Source organism: Eurytemora carolleeae, unplaced genomic scaffold (genome assembly GCF_000591075.1).
Source record: "Eurytemora carolleeae unplaced genomic scaffold, Eaff_2.0 scaffold380, whole genome shotgun sequence".
Classification (NCBI taxonomy): Eukaryota; Metazoa; Arthropoda; class Copepoda; order Calanoida; family Temoridae; genus Eurytemora; species Eurytemora carolleeae.
Genome location: NW_019396454.1, coordinates 1 through 20,912, shown reverse-complemented (window position 1 = coordinate 20,912; position 20,912 = coordinate 1). Strand labels below are relative to the sequence as shown.

Sequence of the window (20,912 nt, the reverse complement as noted above, 5' to 3'; positions counted from 1 at the left end):
GTATATTAGTGTTTGATGTGCAGAGTTGATTTCAATATTCGACTCGGATTGTAAAAAAAATTCAATTTAATTCATAACAAAACATTCAGATATTACAGCCTATAATCATCGCTTTTTTAGACGCATTTGTACATAGTTGGTATTTCTCAATAATTTTAGTTTTTTATGGTAGAGTTACTATTGAAAACATTCATTCCTGTTTCCAGGATTTTTGATAATGAAAACGACATTTTCATATTTTCCAGGAATGTTTGAAAATCCAGCACTAGCTGTAACAACAAGTTGTAAGCAAAATATCAATTTTTTAAAAACTAAAAATATTATGAAATGTCGACTTGAAACGAATGCGTTGAAATAAAATCTGATAATATCTCAATGATTTGTTTGGAATAAAATTGACTTTTTTTTCTATCCAAGTCGAATATTGCAACTTTTTGAATTTTTAAGGATGCAGTCGCAACGTTCTTCGGTATAAGTCATATTTAACAATTTTCTCTTTTAAAACGCAGCAAAAAGAAGCAAGATTTGTAGCAATCGCCATCAAATATTTTTCAATGTAAGCCTGCCTATACCCTTTCATTTTTGCAAACACTTTCTTAAACAAAATATCTGGAATTATCCTAAATGCCAAATGTGCACGGTGAACAACAAAAACATACTTCAGGCGTTATTTATTCAAAGCCTAGATCTATCATTTTCTGAACTAGTATCTTTTCCACTTAGTTTTCAATGATGATGGATGGACGAGGTGGAGAGGGAAGATCAGATCTACCAATAAGGAATGAAAATTATGGATTGGACTACCAGGCTTACATTGGAGAACAGCCATCAGTGGTAATACCAATACATAGCACCAAATCCAATTTAAATACTTGCTCCATCAAATTTGTTAAGGAGATCGAGTTCCCTAATACAGATGCTGGGCTGAGAAGTGTTTTGGAACAACATGGATGCTTTGAAACCCCGGTAGGAAGTTTAAATACAAGAAATAAGTTAAAATGTATTGGAACTTGTGTGTTAAGGAAGGTTTAACAGCAAGGGAGGAGATTGTCAAGAGCTTAGATCTTTTGGTTAAACAATGGGTTAGAAGTTGTGGTCTTGAAAAGGGGTTGGATTACATGGTGGTTGAAAAGGCAAGTAAATGTAAAATAATGTTATTGAGATTATGATTTTTCTTTTTATTCTCTTCAACTTTCTGTATATTGTTGCAACTATTTTAGAACCAGGGGATGGTGTTAATATATGGCTCCTGTAAACTTGGAGCTGCTGATAGAGATGCTGACATGGATCTCATTTGTGTGGCGCCATCGGTAATTTCTATAATTCATTTACTTTCAGGGATGATCAATTATCATGTATTCATCTTAAATTCTTTAGTATGTGAGCAGGGAGCAGTTTTTCACCACTATGTATCAAAAGCTTCTAAAGCATAAAGATGTCCATGAGCTTCGTCGACTTCCTGACGTATTTGTTCCAGTCATGAAATTTCAGTTTAACCAGGCAGAGAGAAAGACGACAAATCTTTGATTTTTATTAGCGAATAACTCTAAAATGTATATTAACTAAGTTAACCATGAAACACTATTTTTTATTTACCAAGCGATCTCATCCTTTGTGTGTTACGAAATTTCAAATAGCACTTCAAGCATTCTGAAAATGATTTTCCTCTCAGACAGAGATTGACTTTACATTTGCTAGTCTGACGGAACCTGTTCCAGAGAAGGAATCTGCTCTTTTGGTAAAACTTGTTCTTGTCCATTGTAGTCACAGCCACAATTCTTCTTGTCATTTTATAATTATGTTCCTCCTTATTTTGTTTTTGCAAGGAAATGATAAACATGAACTTGTAATCTTAGAAAGGTTTTTTCCTGAAAATTTTTCATTTAAAAATCTTTGCATGCTTATGGGTTTGAATATTTGTTACGATCTTCTGTAAATTGGGGTTCCCAAGCTAAACTTTAGTGAAATTTTTGAGATAAATTAAATTCCGCTTTTAATTCATCAATTCCACAAACTTGTGCATACCCAATTCTGTTTGTTATGAAGAAGGAAACTCCTGGCTACCCAGACTTGCTATGCAGTGCATGCCTCCACCATCAAAGAATATGAAGATAAATGAAATGAAATGAAATTAAATTCAAATTTTTCTTGAAACATTTTCTTTTTAACGTTAAAAAATGTTAAGTTTTATAAACCACTTTCAGTTATTAGGAACCATCTATAACTACTGAAAATTCTTCTCATCTTAAATTAAAACAAGAGTTTAAAAGGTGTTAAATACTCCCAAAGAGAATTTTCCGAGCGGCAATTTCCCAACTTATTCTGAGAACCTTGAAAACTATATAGTGGAGGCTTTTACTGCCCGGCAAATCTAAAAGGCTCTCATGCTGCAGAGCAGAGGGTATTGAGTACCTGGGGTTCCCATTCTATTGTTACAGAATGAAGTCTTCACTGAGAACCTTGATGATCGTTGTTTACGAAGCCTGAATGGATATAGAGCAACTTGTGAACTCCTAACTCTAGTTCCTGATGTCAGGTTAAATTTATTTTTGGGTCAGTGAAATTTGTTCACTGTTCAGCTTAATTGGAGGATTTAAGCCAGTCATGGTTCCTTAAATTCAGCTCAATGTCCTTTATATTGCCTGCTCTTCAGCTTAATGACCTGCACATTGCACACTGAAGGAATGGATTCTGTAAGGGTATGTTTTTCAGTTGTCCTTGAGAGCAAGCAAACTGTCAAATAAATTTTGTGAATTCACAGTATTTACAATATTTTCATTCAGAGTTTTCCAGCTGTCCTTGAGAGCAATCAAGCTTTGGGGGAAGATGAACGGTATATACGGGAACATCTTGGGATATCTCGGCGGGGCATCATGGGCCATTTTAGTAGCACGGACATGCCAGGTATGTCACAGATTAAGTTATTTTCATTGGTTGTTATTTAGTTTTGATTTAGCTTTGTAAGTCTAATATTAAAATCATATTAATATTACTATGGATTATATAGATAAATTTATTTTTTAATCACTAATTCTTCAGGAGCAAGCTAAAAGGCAAAATGCAGAGCATTGCCCTAAAGAGGTTGTGTTCACATTCTTTCAAATGTTTTCCCAGTGGAAGTGGCCGGCCCCTGTCTATATTAGGTTAAATTTTTTTGAAGATCTTGATTTAAATTTTAATAATTCGTTGGGCTGGTAGATTTTCTGTTGCAAAAAATTGGTTTGTTTTTAGTATTTTTTTTTAATTAATATTAATCTCGTATATTAGTGTTTGATGTGCAGATCTTGGCATAAAATTCTAAGATATGGGGCCTCTCAAAGCTGAAGTTTGTCCCTCTTGTTGTAAATGTAATTCTTTCTAGGTGTAAAATATATTTGCCTATATTAAAGGCTGATATTGTTATGGTTTTATCTGGGTTTGCCTAGCCTTAAACCTAAATTGATAAAAGTCAAAGATTCACATATTAGATAACTTTCATTTGAGTTAAGGTATTTTATTGCAGTATAGAATGCTCAGTTTGTACAAGGGAATTGTATAGACTCCTTATCTTTATCATTGGACATAAAAGTTAACATGTATATATAAATAAGAGGGGGATTTTTGTAGACGTCATTCTACACATAAATAAAAATGCAGAAACCAATTAATGTATACATTTTTCAAATCGATAATCTAACTCTAATAAGTTCCTTGAGCAAAGTTCAAATATTTAAAAAATATTTAGTTTGTTTATCAAGATGATAAATATGGCGCAAAACATCCAAAATGGCTATTTTTGTATGAAAATGGAGGACAATTCGATAATCTAACTCTAATAAGTTCCTTGAGCAAAGTTCAAATATTTAAAAAATATTTAGTTTGTTTATCAAGATGATAAATATGGCGCAAAACAAACCAAGTGGGCGATTCACCCTGAAGGGGGAGGACAAAAATTGTCTAACATTGGGGGTGGGGCATCCAGCTACCTGGCCCTAATTTTGTTTAAACAAAAATTTGCAGGAACAGTGAAGGGGGCGCACATAGGGTAAACAGAGGCAAAGGGAGCAAAGTCCCTCATACACAGGGAAAAAACTTATTTCCCATCACATAATATATCACATGGTGGGGGGGGGGATGCCCTCTCCTTCCCCAGTGACAGTAATGAATTGTAAATCGAGAATACTGGTCTATATCTGAATCAATTAAAAAAGTATTGAGTTTAACACATTTATTAGTATCAGAAAATAATCATTTCTTTTTATCTTCCACGGGAGGTCCTGAATTGTATCAAAAACTTCATTTAAAGCAATCAAAAACGTATTAATTCTAACAAATTTATTTACAGTATTAGAAAAAACAGATTTTCATTTCATTTTCTTTATTGTGAAGTTATCTGCTGTCTTCTTTCTCAATGATTTCTTGGTGTGTGTACTTAGTGCAATTACTCTCTTGTTTAATCTTAGTAATCTGTTTTCTGTAAATTTTTTTTTTCTTCCATCTTCTCCAATTTCATTGGCATAATGAAACCTGAACAATGAACATTTAAAAACATTTATAGCAAATTTAATTTTTTTTCTGAGAACTTACTAAAATTAATTTGAAAGAGGACTGCCCCCCNTCCTTTAAATTAAATAAAGATGTTTTTAGTTCAGAACATTGTACATTCTACAGCACAAACGTTGCGTTGGTTGATATATTGCCCCATCCTCAATTCTAAAATGACAAAGTTCAATTCTGCACAACAATTCCATGGAGTCCAGTGCTGATGCAGAATATGTATTCCAATTCATAAAAGTTTAAATGTAAATATTTTAGAAAAATAAATTATATGTTATGGTCTTACCTAGGGATTAAGCTCTCTTGTTTCAATTAAGTATTGTCTAGTTGTGCCAATAGGAAAATTATAGGTTTACAGCATTGATGGAAACTTCAGGACTGTAAAACTTTCTTATATGTTATGATTTGCAGTGTTTAGCAGCACTTCTACATGCTAATGGTCAACACAAAACTGTAAACAGACTGTTAACCCCCAGATCTGTGTACACTTGAGACACACAGATGCCGCAAAACACAATTGTTTGATGTGTATTTCACCATTTGAAATATACCTAAACCCCAGATTCCCTATGAGCCCTGATCTCTGTCCTTAATGCAAAAAAGAATGGATTACATCCCTTATATTTTATCCATCTATCATTAGATACCATTTTAACTCGAAGTTAACTATCCTTTTGTTTAGATATTTGAAATTCTCTCATTTTGAAATTGTTTAATGTATTAAGACAAGTTATGGACCAACCTAGTTCTGCCTGGAATCCATCAGTAAATGCAGGAGATAGAGATCATGTCATGCCCATCATCACATCCAGGTAGGGCTAATTTTTAGTGTATAGTATCTGAATCCATTGTATCGGTAATATTTTGGCTCCCTAGATCTAGTCACACCACAGCTGTCAATTCTCAGCTCAGCTGACAATCTCACCTCATGATAGTCAGACAGTGTTCAGACTCCTGAATCTAACAGTTACTTATTTACTCTAGGGAGGTTTGGGTTATCCCCATCACCAAATTTTAAAGAAATGTAAACTTCCTTTTAAGTCACTCAGAGAATTGACAGCAGGCTAACTCTAGGTTTGTTAAAGAACATCCTGAAATGTTTAGTAAGTTTCCACATGAAATGAGTGAAAACATTTATATGTTAAGTGTTCCCCAGATGAACTCTGCTGTGAACATCAACAAGTCAATTCAGAAGTATATTCAGGAGAAGATGAGTGAAGCACATCAGATTTGTCATCAAATTCAGGTGCCCTGTCAGAACAGAGATTTAAAATGGTATTCAAGAATGGCTGGGCAAAGTTGTTAACTAATTTAAAAATTGTCCTGTAAATAGGTTAGATAAGATGATTATTTATTTAGTTATCATACATGTTAAAGACTACTAAACATCCAAGGTTTAAGTTATGTTTGATGCCTGGTTTAACTTGTAAATAAATATTTTGGACTTTCTAAAATCTTAGCTCATTATGTATTAAAAATGTCATTGAAAATCATGCATTGCCTAATTTTACTATTAATAGGCTGGATTAGTAGGTTGGGATTCACTTTTCAAGCCATTTCCTTTCTATCAGGTAGTTATTCCATTCTAATTCTTAAGATTAATTTATTCACATTTATTTATATTTTTGAGAATCTTCTTCCCTTTGTGGAAAATGTGGTTTATAATGTCCACTTACAGTATTTTGCCTGTTGTTGAACCAGAACTTATGTTGCTTTTAAAGGTTTTCTCCCCTAGAATTAATTATTTCAGGGAGATAATTCTGTAAAATATACACCCCTACATTTGTTTGGAAGTGAAATTAACTTTAAATAGCTATCAACTTGCCTGATGTTAATTTTGTTTGTAGGACATTAATCTTGACTGATTTTTTTGTTCTTTTTTATGGGTGTAATGAAGGCTTGCATCAATGACTTTTTAGGAATATGATGAATTTTTAAATATTACTGGTGAGTGTGAAACGGATTCCTTATTTTGGCATGGATGCATTGAATCCAAGCTAAGATATCTGAAGGAAAAGATTGAATCATCACAAAGGTTTGTTTTTTAAGGCATCTTAGAATTACTCAATATTTTTTAGCTTTCAAGAGAAGGTAATTGTTGTCAATGATTTAACTTAAAAGTTATTTTAAAATGTTCCTCAAGGGAGAGGGGGGGGGAGGGTTTTAAAAAGAGGCTTCATGTTATTAAAATGGTTTTAGCTGACTTAAGTTCTGACCTTGAAACAGACAGACACTGAATAGTAAGGACATAGTTCAATTCATTTGTCAGTTCCGCAAGTTCAGGATCTAATACAATACACATTTACTTTTTTGTAATTTTGTTTTTTTAGAGTGTTCTCAGTTAGAATTTGGCCAAAAGGGTTCTCAAAGAAGGAGGGGCGTGTTTTTGTACAAAATTGGTTTATTGGTAAGTTATTAATTTCTAATTTTGGAGTGGTCCAAGATGAGAGGCCGAACTGTTCATCATTCAGCCCATTATAATGCATTAGGTGTGGTCAACTTTTATAATGGTAATAATTGATGACTGAGACCATGTTCACCTTGAGACAGCATTTAATTTAAGATATTAAACAAACTGCTGAACTAGACTTGATCTAATAATAATATCCTGAATCAACGGTACCAGTACAAACGTCAGACCCACAACCGTCTGGACTTTACTAACATAAGACTTACAAACGTCGGACAGTACAAACGTCGGACCAGTACAAACGTCGGACCAGAACAAACGTTGGACCATTACAAACTTTGGACGGGTACATTTATTAGGTTAAACGTCGGATTAAGGAGGAAAAAAATATATTTGAATTTTCAAATTAAAATTCTTGTAAATTCGCAATTTTCTCTCAAAAAAATTCCCATTTATTTTTGTTAAAAATTCATTATCTTCCAAAGTCTGGATACATGGATGAGAAGACTGCTAACTATATTGAGGTCAAGCAGGGGGGACAGCACCTACTTGATTCAAATCAGTTTGAATATAGGGTTATATCTTCCAAAGTCTGCATACATGGATGAGAAGACTGCTAACTATATTGAGGTCAAGCAGGGGGGAATATAGGGTTACAAAGAAGAAACCCAACAAAAACTATTACCATTGCATTCAAAGGAAAAACAATTCTTGTCCTGCAGGAGCAGTTGTAAATAATGAGAATGACAAGATTATCAGTTTCCTGGGATCTTTTGAAGAAAAGAGTACGTGAAATAGAAAAACAAGTAGTTTGAAATATCTAAGGTCTAGAACAGTGGGTTGCAAAGATATATGGATTAAACTGTATGATCTTGTAGAATTCATAGTTTGACTTTTTTAAAACAATGGTCCATTCAAAATCTACCAAGTCCGACGTTTTTTCTTGTAAATGTACCTGTCCGACGTTTGTACTGGTCTGACGTTTGTGCGTCTGACGTTTGTACTGTCCGACGTTTCATACTGGTACCGAATCAACTACTCTCACTTCTAGACTGGACTTGTTGTTGTAGAAAATACATTTAATTCACTAGCTAATTAATAAACGTTTAACCTAGTTTTAATCACTTATAAACCTGTTATAAATAATTAAACTTGTATTAATAATGCGCTCATTAGTAAATTAATTTAATAACTCAAGATATATATATATCAAAAATACTCACTGGGGATTGGGGAGACCTCAATCATGCAAATCTTGCCCAGACACAAATTTTGTATGACGGAGGTCATAAGGTTAGGCATGGCACAAACTTGGTCGTGTGGCTAGATACTTTGCAATTTACTAACTTATGTTGATGAGATGTTTTAAAAATAGGAAGAAGTTCAGACTGAAAAAACATGACACAGAAAGGACTTACACCTCCAATCCACTACTGGAGTCCAAGTCATCCCTGCCCTTTGTGATTTAATTTGATTTCTTTTTTAATATAGCTGGTTAAATTCATACCACTGTTAATGAACTTGATGAAAATGGTCTGGTTTGGTCAAACAATTGTTAAACAAAAGATTTTATTCTTTTTATCATTGGACTATAATTTATATTTTTAACTTAAGGTTAAAAATATTCTCAAAATAAGTGATTTTATACTTTTGATTTAAAGACCATATTAATCCCATGAACAAAATGGGAATAATCATAAATTATTTCCAGGTGTTGCTAAATCTGGAAATAATTTGGAGAAACTTGTGGCTGAAGACTGTAGAGTATTTGTTGAAAGATGCTTTGGTAATATTTTATTAGCAGCAGAATAAGGTATTAAGTTAAATTGTTCCAGCTTTTTTCATTCAGTTAAAATAAATCACTTAAAAAGACTGTGGAGAGATTGACTTCAAGATCATCTTTTTCGTGGCTTAATTGTCAACCTATTCTTGCAAGTAAGATTCTGGGGACAAAAGTCCTGCAATTGTTCGCTTAATGGAAGATCACATTTTGGAAATGCTAGAACTAGGAATATTTATTATTTTTAGTTCAAATATTGTACTTGGGAAGCATTGCTTTGGATCTGGATACACAAGATTTTGGTTTTGTTGATCTAGATCTTAATAATATGCCAATCCACAGATTCAGATTCAGAGTGGAAATATCGACCAAACTGTTTCACTCTCAAAACCAAATTTGAACTGATGAAAAAAGAGGGAAAAAAATCTTGAAGAAATTTTCATGACCTGGATCTGAATCCAGATTCATTTTTTTCCAGTGGGATCCAGGATCTGGATTCACAGCAAATTTAAATGAATCCTAAGGCTATGCACTGTTAAAAGTAAATTTGAGTTCTGAATTCAGGTTGATAATTAAATGCTGCAAATAATTTTGAAGATACAAGATCATCTTTCTAATGTTGGGAAAAATATCTTTCAGGTGATCTGAGGAAAACATTTGGTAATAGTCCAATGGTTAAGCAAGCTTTCTCTGTCAGATATTCTGTTGTTAGCAGAAGCAAGATCTTCAGTCTTCTTCCTCTCAAGGTATAAACTGATTCAGCATTCTATTTATTCAATGATAAATATCTCTGGAATAATCTAACCTTATGTTATGCTTAAGGATTTGCACATGAATACAAATGAAAAGCCACCAGCTACTTATGCTTCAATTGCCCAGGTAGCCATCTTTCTTTATCCTTGTACGACATCACAGGCTTTGAAGCTAATATATTTAACCAAAAATTACATATGAGGTTGCACTGAGGATTTAATAGATTTTTTTTCAGTTTCTCTAAAAGAAATCCCCTAACAATGGAAGTAATATCATTCTTGAAATCATGCATTCCTTATACTATCTTGTCAAACTAATGCGTTGTCTGTTTGGAACAGGGAAATATGTCCAGGGTTCCGACTCCTCCAGTTCAAGTTTTAAGTACCAGCAACCATCAGGAAGGAATATTGTCGAATAAATGGCTTTACTAAAAAGTGGCGGGGGAGGGGGAAACATTAATGAAGAGTTTGTCTTAAGACTATTTTAGCTGGGACAAAAAGATAAATAAGGTTCCTTTTCCACCCAGATATTAAATAATTCTACTTCTTTGGTCATACACAATTTTGGAAGCAGAGTTTTGTCTCAATTTTGTCCTTGTGCAGTCAATCATCCACCCCAGCTACATACCTCAACCTGCGAGCTCTCAGGCCTTTTCAAGCAACTTTGCTTACCATACACAGACTAGTAGCACATATACTACTGCAACTGCTTCAATGGGAACCAACCTTAACAACGCCTACCCTAACCAGCCTATCATCTTTCCAATGTACATGGGGGCAAGTACCTTTTCTTTTAGCTTTTAACTGCTTGATTTTGTTCTTATTGCATATGAAGTCTATATTCCCTAATCTATTCATTTGATATTTGAGTTGACTATTGTTATTTTTATCTTGATTGATCCTTAAAAAATGATGTTAAATTGGTGATGGTGATGGACCAAACCTCTGTAGAGTAAAAAAAGATGTTAGTTCCACACTTATTGAAAATATATTTCGGTCTGGGTTGACACTGGAAAGTTTTTGAGATTGTTTCTGTCAGTAAGATTAAAAACAAAAAAATGTGATTCAGGCTCTGTTTGGCCATCATCATGACAGGATGTCTCCACCAGCAATACTTATTCCTAATCCTAGATCTATGTCTCCTAGGAAAGAAAAAGCAAATTCAGATGATAATTAGAAAAAAAATGATTTAAAGTTTTTGTTTATTTAAAATTGTGGTTAGGAATAAATGTTTTGCCTCTAAATAAGATCTGCAAAGAAAAATATTTTTAAAAAATAAGTTTTTTTAGCATTGTCTTTAACTTTCTTGGTAAGATAGATCTACTTTATCTCCGCGAGGATATTCCAGTAGAAACAATTCTCCTAACTACCAACGGACACAGACCAACTCACCTAGCCAGTTTATTTACAATGAAGGTAATGTTTAAAATTTTGAATATGTTAAAATAGTTAAAAGATTGTATTATTGTTTTGGAGAGAACACTGCAGTAAAGTTTAGTTACATGGAAAGGCCCGGGAAATTTGATGATAACGATTAGTATATATACTAAAAAACCTATTTTACAGTAATACAATCTAATCTTTCATTAGACGATATTAGGCTCTAATTTAAGGTTATTAGTATTGAATGCAAGTAAAAGGAGCCATAGAAAATTAATGGCTGTTACTGCTAATGGTAATTTGCCCAGGCCTATATCTAGATTGTAGATAGGAGCAATTATTTTAATTTTATGGTCAAAAGAAGCAACTAGGAAAGTAAGCCGGCTGATTTCCTAGGGGTTAATTCTAAATAATATTTACCTCAACAAACCCTGGTGACATGAATCTATGCAGGTCTTGTGCCAGGCATATCTGTGTCTGGGCCTGGAATCCCCCAAACTAGAGGAATTAGTGTCCCAACCGCATATCTTGGGTCTCCTGGAGCTTTCCCATCCTACTCACCTAGGGAAGGAGCTATGTGTGATATTATGCTTCTTCAAATCCCCTTATTTTTATAACCCCATATTTTTGTTGTCAGGGTCAAAATTCCATCAGGGGTGTATGTTTTCTGAATATATTTCCTTTCCTGTTAATTAATGTACTTTTATATTGGAGTACAGAGAAATACTATCCACAGAAAGGAAATCGTAGAAGATACACCTCTGACATGATATCACAATTTTTAGTTGTAGCACCTAGCTGTTCTGCCTTAGGCAATATCACCTTAGTCATCTTGGTCCCTTCAATTTCCCACCACCCCCTGCTGGTCAGGCAGCAGGGATTACACCCACTCCTCTTAATGTACCCAGGAATTCACCAAATCAGTCTGCTCGTCCTAGTCCCAGACCTTTGGAACCTCAGAGGTAATTTATTGTTACATGGACAGGCAGTTGAATAAATTTAAATGGACCAAAGATGTAATTTCTTGCGACTCTTTCTTTAATGGATTGGCATGCCCAATTTACATATAAACCTTAAAGCCTTTAAAGGTATACACAGGGTGGCCAAAATGTACGGATTGTACAGATTTTTTTATTTTTTAACCCTAAAATTGTACGGAATGTACGGATTGTACGGATTTTTTTCAAACTGTACGGATTTTTATCCTGGAAATATATTGGCTTTTTTATTTTCACTCATTTCAGCAAATTTTTCATGAAAATTTCAAAACAAATCTCGTCAAAATGAAGTTAGTTTAACTTATTTTCTGGATTCAAAATAATATTAGATTGATTAATATTCAATTGACAATCAAAATTCATTCATAATTTTCGAGATCCCAGAAGTGTTCATTTGAGAATATGTTTATCTATCTGTCTATCTATCTGTCTATCTGTCTAGCTAACTGTCTAGCTAACTGTCTAGCTAACTGTCTAGCTATCTGTCTAGCTATCTGTCTAGCTATCTGTCTAGCTATCTGTCTATTCATCTGTATATCCATCTGTATATCTATCTGCATGTCATTTTATCTATCTTTTTATCTATCTGTTTATATATCCTATCTGTCTCTCTGTTTATCTATATGTGTATGTGTCTATCTGTTTCTCTGTTTATCGATTTTTATATAGTTCTCTAGTTCTCTGGTTCTCTGATTCTCTGGTTCTCTGATTCTCTGGTTCTCTTTTGTACGGATTTTTTCGAAAATTGTACGGATTTTTCAAAACAAATGTACGGATTTTTTCGAAAATTGTACGGATTGTACGGATTTCTTCTGAAAATGTACGGATTTTTTGTACGGATTTTTTCAAAAAAGTTTTGGCCACCCTGTATACATATTTTTCTAGCTGAAAGGTATTTAATTGTTTAATTTAGATACAGAATAAAACTGTTGGATTTCAGTAAGTTAAACATTAAAATCTATAATATTCTTTGAAAACAGTTTTAACAGTACCATTGCACATTATAATTATGCCAGTTAAATTAAAGGGTCGCTTGAAATGGTATCAATATTGACTTGACAGTACTTTCAAAATTGTATGCTTAATAAGTTTTCTTCATAAAGTGGCCGAAGATCTTAATTTACTGCTAAATGAGTTTTCCCAGGCAGGGATTTTATTGGAAATGTCAACCTAATGGGGTAGCATATTTTGTATTTCTTTTGACTGCAGTTTTATGCAGTTATGTTTTCAACGTGCCTTGCGCCCCTTGTAACATACTTATCTGTTCTTTTAGTTTTTATTGTATTCCCATAAACTAAATGTTTACATAGTTATTGCTTGATTTGGTGGAGTTCTGCATTTCTTTCCTAGTCAAAATATTTCAATTTTGTTTAACCATAAACCTTCCATGGTTTCATGTGCATATATTTCACCTATGACGTTAATTGAATACCAACACGGACAAGCAAAAGACATTTAGAGAAATCATTGTTTGTGCATTTTGTTTTTTTGTAAAACTTATTGAATTGCCTTTTTTAGATCTGGCGTGGTTGCTGTGGTTAACGGCGTGCGAAGCATTAACAACAACGTCAAAGTAAGACTAGTTTTTCATATTATTTGAACAATATTTCAGAAATATTAACAGCAAGCTTTCATCAGTGAACTAGAAATTTGTTTGTTATCAGTTACAGTTCAAATATAACTTAAAGGTTTGTAAAGTCCATATCTCTTTCCTGATTTAGCAAGTTCATCTTGGGCATTTTATGTCGCAAGTAGGAAGACCTTAAAATTCAAATTAAAACTAATTAGTGGAACTGTTTTTATTCTCTCTGAAATTAATAATTATACTCTAATACGTCTTTTTTGCAGATGCCATACTCGTGTGTTTCTTTACCTGAGCTTGAGCAGGCAGAGAGGAAAAAAATAACACGAGCTCAGAAGGTATTAGAAGCATCCATTACGTTTCAGTTTACATTTCTGATCGTTTCAAGGTTGATCCCTAGTACTATTTGACTTAATGAAAGTTGATATTCTCAATAATTTTATGCAGGGCAATTTCTTCAAAAGTTAAAAAATTTTAAATTGAGCCTTTTAGGACGAGCAAGCATGTCAGATTCATAACTGTACCCTCTGCAGCTATTAAGAAACGAAATATTATAGCGAAAAGTTATCAATTTTCCGAATAAAAGATTAATGTTTATTGTTCTCAAACAAAGATTTAAGATATACCATTGTGAATCACACAGGAAGGTCACTATAAAACGGAGGACTACTTCTAATTGCGTCCATAACCCTTAGTTAAAGTTATACATCTGAATTATATTATTTGTACCAGGATTCCAGTGAAGAGGATCGGCTTAGATCTGTCTCCAACTCTAGGTAAAAGTTTGAAAGATTTTATTTAAACTGTTATCTATTTTTAAAATTTTGGTGTCGGATTTTGTAATTTATGTATTAACGTGACTCGAGTTAGGGATTTATTAAGATTTTTAAGTGATACAGTTGCGCCAAACTTCCTTTACCGTTCCCGGATCAACCATCAGGATGCTCCACCCCCCTCACCCTTCCAAACTTTATACAACTCCCAACCACAACCATTCTTCAACCTTCATCACTCACCCAGTACGCAGTCTTTGCCGGGCATGATTCCTTTAAGTCAGGTCGGTTAACTAAAGAATTTTTTAATTGAGATTTGTACTTATCCTGGAAAGTACCAGTCTGGACAACAGCTTGTTTTCATTTTATGTCTTATATGATAAACCCTTTTTTCCATTTTTTCTAATACAAAGTCACATAAATGGTATTGTTAATGTTAAAAAGGATCTAGTGGTTAAAACTAGACAGTTGTTTGGTTAATTCAGAGATGGACCACATTACAAGATAAAATTTGTCATGCATTACCTACTGACAACTTCTAGATTTTCTCATTAGCTACTGACAACTTATATATATCCTAATTAGCCACCGACAACTTATATATTTCCTATTTCCTACTGAGAATTTCTAGATTTACTAATTACCTACTGACAATTTCTAGATTTTCTCATTAGCTACTGACAACTTATATATATCCTAATTAGCCACCGACAACTTATATATTTCCTATTACCTACTGAGAATTTCTACATTTACTAATTACCTACTGACAATTTCTAGATTTCCTAATTACTTACTCAATTTCTAGATTTCCAAATTACCTACCAATAATTTTTAAATTTCCTTATTACCTACTGACAATTTCAAGATATCCTAATTACCTAATGACAATTTCTAGATTTCCTCAGATCACTGAAATAAATACCTTTCAATTGGGGTATTGTTACAAACCACTCTTTAGATGAAGGGTCAAATCAATTTTATTGTGGGTAATTTGTCTGAGAGTAAATGACATTCCTTTTTAAAGAGGGGATTCAATGACAAACTCGAGGGCTTAGGGATTTTGCGGATTTTTTTGCCTTTGTAGATTTTCAATGTATCTTTCAATGAAAATATCCTGGCGGGATTAAATGAATATTGTTGCGTACCAAAAAACAGCTTTTTAGAAAGGAATGTTCATTCCTGTTAAATAGCTGATAATATTTTAGGCTGATGTAACGATTCCTCCACCCCAACCCCACAGTGCTCCCGATTCTCCAGTTAATCAGGTCAATAGCAGGTCTAGCAACCCCTTAGCTTATGCCATAAATGGAGTTTTGAGATTTTCAGTGATTAAACACTCCCAATAAGAATTGTTAGTTTAAAATATACTTGTCAAACTTTTTATTTCAAAATTTATTTTCGTGAAAAGCAAAAATCTGAACTTAATTTATTTTGACAAAGTTTTTAGAAATTTTACAAAAAATACCTGAACTTTATATTTGGGCTTTGACATTTAGCATAGGTTGCACAATCCTCTCATGCACAAATTTATTGATTAATTACTGTTATATTTAAGGACAACCAGCAGTTCACATTCTCAAGGGGAGTTAAGCCACTATTAGCCAGACCTCACCGTTCACCTAGGTGAGTCATTTAATTCTTGTACTTGGTGTCAAGTTACTTTTTAAATTTTGTAAATTGTATATTGGTATTAGCAGGTAGCTCTTTAGAATATTGGGTCTGTCGAGGAAATTTTGTAATTGTAAACAAACGTTAAATGAAGAATGAATAAAGCCTGTGTTTATGTTTCTTGAAAGAATTTGAGCATTTGATAGTTCACACAAAAAAAAAGAATAGTTTGCTGTCCGTAGTAGTACCCTCTTTGGTAGGGTTTGCTGCATTCTATATTTTTGTATTAGGACAGTTCTGCATAACTAGTTATTGTAGTAACAAAGTGAATAAATAGTAAATAATAAAGTGGAACAGATAGAATAAAAACGACTAGTTGGTCCATAGGGAATTATTTGGTTTGGCGAAGTTTTCAAATTATTGTTTCGGTGCCCAATTTCTAATGTAAGGAACCAGCTACGACAAATAGATGCCAATTATGGAGCCTTGGAGCCTAAAGCTTTGGAGGAAAATAGCAGTCTTCATAATCTTCCATTGTCGGAATTTTGGTTTAATGTTAAGTTTGTTATCTAGGGGATCGGTTAGTGATGATGACCGGGGTTAAACTTGGTAAGAGGACGCTAAGTTGACGTATAACTAGCGGATTATCATGTTTCTATACTGTATAGACGATCTGTCAGTGAAGTGAACGATTTGACTTCTCCAATGCCTGTAAACTATATTCAAAGGATGAAAAATGACATCAAGTAAGTTTTTTATAATCGAAGATTGATTCAACTGATTTTGGTTGAAAATATTAAGGAACTGATTTGGTTTTGAGACTAATTGTCTTCATACTAAAGGGACTGAATACCTAATTTCAACTGACCATTCATTTAGAGAGTGGTCTGTTTTTTTTCACAACGGTACTTAAAAAGGTTTTATATTAAAAAATATGAGATATCCATGTTTTCAACAGGAAATTGTTAGAATTATTAACTTCATTTTAAAACGATATCTTGAGAATTAAAAACTTTATTTGAAAACCATATCCTCGACAATTGTAAACAGATAACGATTGTAAGGGTACTGTTGTGAATAAGACCTTTTTGGACAGAAGGGTTACTTCGATTTACAGCAATAGTCCCCTCAATTTATTATTACTAGTTATTTAATCTCTGTATTTACCTTGTTAGTTATGAACTTTTTAAAGGCCCACAAAGGATGAGACTTCAGAGACGACTGTAAGAAACTTAAATTTTATGATATTCATGAGTCTCTGCAGCTACAAACTTTTAAGCAAGCCATGAAAAGATGTTTATCAAGGTTATCCAATAAGATTGGGATTGTCTTATTTTGATAAGTTTCAGGTCGTCTTTACAGTATCACGCCTTATTATTTTACTTTATTTAAACGTTTTGTCAGGATTGACGATTATTCTTGTTAAGGGTCAACATTTGCAACAATGATGATGTGTTTGGGAAGTAGAAACTCTCCTGCCTGAAGTTCTGCCAATTTTTTACTCGTGCTATTCGTAGATTGTAGTCTGTTTGTAAGTCAATGTTGGTATAATCAGGAAATTTATTTCCTGGGTTACTAGAAAGGGTAGTTCTGATGTTACTTTTTTCATGCATTGATTCACTGTTACAATCTTCACCATGTTTATTAACTTGAAACGATTTTTCCCCTTTTGGTATTTTCTCTTAACTTCCCCCATCTCATTTTTTTCAGTTCTTTACATAGACGTTAAACCCTTTTTCATAATTGCTACAAATCAAATCTTCGATGACCAAAACTTTTTTCTTCAAATTGGCACAATATAAATCAGATTGTTTGTGTCTTACTACTCCAATGTACCTGATAAAATAGAAATTCATTTACCTGCTATATTAAGAACTTTTACGCTTACTCTCCCAGCAAATTGTAGTACCTGGAATTATTTAATTGTTGCTGAACATGTGAACTTGTAATTCTGGCAAGTTTTAATTTTTTTGGACTTTCTATCAGAACTATCCTTCAGTTACCCGTGTAATTTATATATATTTCATTTATATGATATTTTACATTTTTAAATTATGATAACAGATAATCTGTGAACCTATATTTAGCCAATCTTAAATAGTGTACACTAGGCCACAGCTTCACTTGAAACAGTCTCTACTTTGCCTTGAAAATCTTTAAAAAATTCTCAGCCAGCATTTGCTACCTCAATTTTATCCTGCAATTTGAGGCTAATGGAGATTGGTACTAAGCATACTATTGAGACGTAAAATGTAAAAAGTAGTTTTTTGTTAGGGTGAGTTGATATATAAAAAAAAATTCTCGGAACAGATAAAGTTTTAAAATTTTTTATTTGGATCAGTCCACCGAATGACAAACTGTCTTCGATTCAGTCCCTGATGCTACGTATCAACCTAATTAGCAAACTTAACTTATTAAAAAGGAACATAAAACCGTCTCTTAATATTTTTTAATTATTTATTTTACTTTTGCATTTCTCTCAATGGCTGTGGTACATGTGATACACGAATTTTGCTATTTAGCTTCATATATTCATCATAATAGAAGTATGAAAAATATAAACCTTAAACCTGAACTGGAAAAATGCTTCCAAGTTCAGAGAATGGTTAACTTTAACCAGTATAGGAGACAATTAATATTCGTAGTTTTATTGACTTCTTAAATTTGAAAAAAAGACAAAAAATAATAAAATTTTACAAAAAATAAACCAAAAAAAGTATAAAATGAAAAATCACAAAAAAAATATTGTACCAAGGAGATAATCTTCTGGCCTTTATATATTCCCTTAATGATTTGTAAATAGATTTCTTAATCAAAAAATTGAAATGCCTTTTTGGCACCAAAAAAAATGTATTTTTATTGTTATCCCAATTATAGCATGTGATTGTTATCTAGCCATGTAATTTGTAAGTTATCCCTAAGTGGCGCCAAATACCATCTACAGTCCCTTTTCTAAATTCGTTCGGTTTGGTGTCACTAATCTTAACACTTTATTTTAAATGTGTTCTTCACGAACGAATTGTATTTGATTTAACATCTAATAAACTCCCTCCCGAACACCGGAGGGTTTCGAAATAGCTTTTTTTTTTGATCGAGATAAGTTTGGGAACTACAATCAAATAGTTGCTTTATATCCTCTGTTCGTTTTTTACATTTCAAAATTATTTTGGGGCTTCCTTACAGGGACCACAAAGGTCTTCAAAATTCCAAATTATCGAATTTTGATTTTAAAAATTTCTTTTTGACACTATGTTTAAGTTGGACCTTGGGAGAAAATAGTTGCAATGAACGAACTAGAGCGATTGATTTGTTATTCCCTTGAAGTTATAAAATATAAATTCTTCATTATTTTTGTTGTGTTAGAAAGGGTTTTCAACAGGTGGGTGTTTCTCGTTCTACTGAATCATTCTAATCATTGAAATACAAATTAAGTTGTCTTCTCTACGAGTTTTTGCTCCCCCTTTCCTCCCTGATTAACATTTATACTATGCCCCTAATTTAACAGTACATGAGACTAAAATCTTCAATCTCAAATAAATGGACTTTTTAATGCAAATTGTTAATGTATCATTAAAAACTATTTTATAATGTTGAGATTTTTCGAGAAAAAAAGGTTTTTGGTGGATATAAAAGCCAATTATTTTTTAATGGAGACCAAAGTGTGGGGTGTGGAGACAGAATGGTGTAGACTCGGAGATGTAATTAAAGGCACGAAGACGGTTTTGCGGGGCCCGGAGGTCATTCTGCAAATCTGAAGGCTTGGAGGTCTTTTTTTGCGGGGTTCGTGGCGCCTCTGCTACCCCTCCTTTTTTGTTTTTTGTTCTATGTATACTAAGAGAATATGTTCACAGTTGAAATAGAAGATTTAACCCTAGTGATGTGTAAGAATTTGACCCTTGTGTCATTTTTGTCGTCACCATGCATAAAATTACATAAAAATACAGGGTGTCTCTAAAGCACGTTCTGTTAGACATTATTTTTTTAGACATTTTTAAAATCTGAATCATTTCCAATATCAATTAAACATCCGTGAATTAAACTTCACAATCCAAAATGTCATACTTATACCTCTAATTGACATCAATAGATATATCTAAAAGAGTGTGTTTATCAAAGAGAATAGAATATATATTCGAGGGGAATTTACCCCCCCCCCCCCTACAGAATCCTTATTTAAGCCTCTGCCCCACCCTTAAAGAAGCTTTAAAAGAATTAGAGTCTTCTGCACCAGAGGCAATTTTTCGATTTTTTTGTTCAGAATTCCGCAATTTGGGCGAAAAATACTGCACAAGATTTGCGACAACAACTCTTTCATAAAATTTTTTGTCGTTTTTTATTATCTTGTTAACAAGCGAAGATGCGACTCATGTTTTGCATGTTTTGCCAACATATTTAAGGGCTATTAAAAAAATATATTTTTAGATTTGTCTGTAGCTCAAACAATATAGCAATTATGGGATATTTTAGAGTATTGTAAATATCAACTGTTTTGTGATAGTAATTGAGAGTACTGGGAAAAAAGTTAATTTGTGTAGTAAATTATAAACTAAATTAAATACTACGGATCAAATTTTGCGCTATTATATTATTGCGATTATTACGAATGCAAATCCTATTAAAATTACACTAGGCAGAGACACCTAGCGGTAAAAATGTTGGTTAAGTGCATTGTATATAGAGATGTTAACGTTTTCATTTTTCAGAAAAACAATCGTTTTGTTATGAAAACGACGAAAAAAACTCGAAAACGAAACTATCGTTTTTTAAAAAGTTCGTTTTTAAAAAATGGTCGTTTTTAAAACGATCGTTTTTCAAAACGCTCGTTTTTAAAAACGATCGTTTTAAAAATGATCTTTTTTATAAAATTCGTCGTTTCGTTAACGATTTAGTTAACGATGACCCTTCGTTAACGACAACCCTTCTTTAACGTTCGTTAACGACGACCCCTTCGTTAACGATCGTTAACGATGAGAGAGGAAACCGACCTGAAGGGCATCTGTACTTATCATTAAGTAGTTTTTAAGAAAATATCAAGGAGTTTTAACTCCCCCACAACTGTTAAACTTCATGTAAGACGCCATTCAATAAAG

The 20,912-nt window shown here is 33.0% G+C and overlaps 1 protein-coding gene across 7 annotated transcripts in view; it reads left to right on the top strand.

Annotated features, from left to right (window-relative positions):
* Positions 1–18,899, top strand: part of LOC111703579 (poly(A) polymerase beta) — a 27,606-nt gene extending 8,707 nt beyond the window's left edge. The window contains exons 12-44 of one of the 7 annotated variants that reach the window (XR_002765631.1): positions 724–834; positions 895–966; positions 1,023–1,133; positions 1,221–1,310; positions 1,378–1,500; positions 1,673–1,738; positions 2,439–2,536; positions 2,784–2,904; positions 3,040–3,143; positions 5,262–5,348; positions 5,683–5,782; positions 6,057–6,107; positions 6,456–6,571; positions 6,867–6,943; positions 8,658–8,732; positions 9,366–9,472; positions 9,549–9,605; positions 9,818–9,877; positions 10,082–10,255; positions 10,548–10,624; positions 10,797–10,894; positions 11,312–11,423; positions 11,671–11,820; positions 13,375–13,429; positions 13,705–13,776; positions 14,171–14,214; positions 14,330–14,495; positions 15,420–15,479; positions 15,770–15,837; positions 16,491–16,568; positions 17,250–17,406; positions 17,822–17,924; positions 18,345–18,899. Coding sequence is in view for 6 of the 7 variants with exons in the window: in XM_023475562.1 (XP_023331330.1) it covers positions 724–834; positions 895–966; positions 1,023–1,133; positions 1,221–1,310; positions 1,378–1,500; positions 1,673–1,738; positions 2,439–2,536; positions 2,784–2,904; positions 3,040–3,143; positions 5,262–5,348; positions 5,683–5,782; positions 6,057–6,107; positions 6,456–6,571; positions 6,867–6,943; positions 8,658–8,732; positions 9,366–9,472; positions 9,549–9,605; positions 9,818–9,877; positions 10,082–10,255; positions 10,548–10,624; positions 10,797–10,894; positions 11,312–11,423; positions 11,671–11,820; positions 13,375–13,429; positions 13,705–13,776; positions 14,171–14,214; positions 14,330–14,495; positions 15,420–15,479; positions 15,770–15,837; positions 16,491–16,568; positions 17,250–17,289 (2,820 nt within the window). In the remaining variant the exon portion in view is untranslated. The other 6 variants (XM_023475562.1, XM_023475564.1, XM_023475565.1 and 3 more) reach the window with 6 other exon arrangements.
* Positions 18,900–20,912: the final 2,013 nt, after the last annotated feature.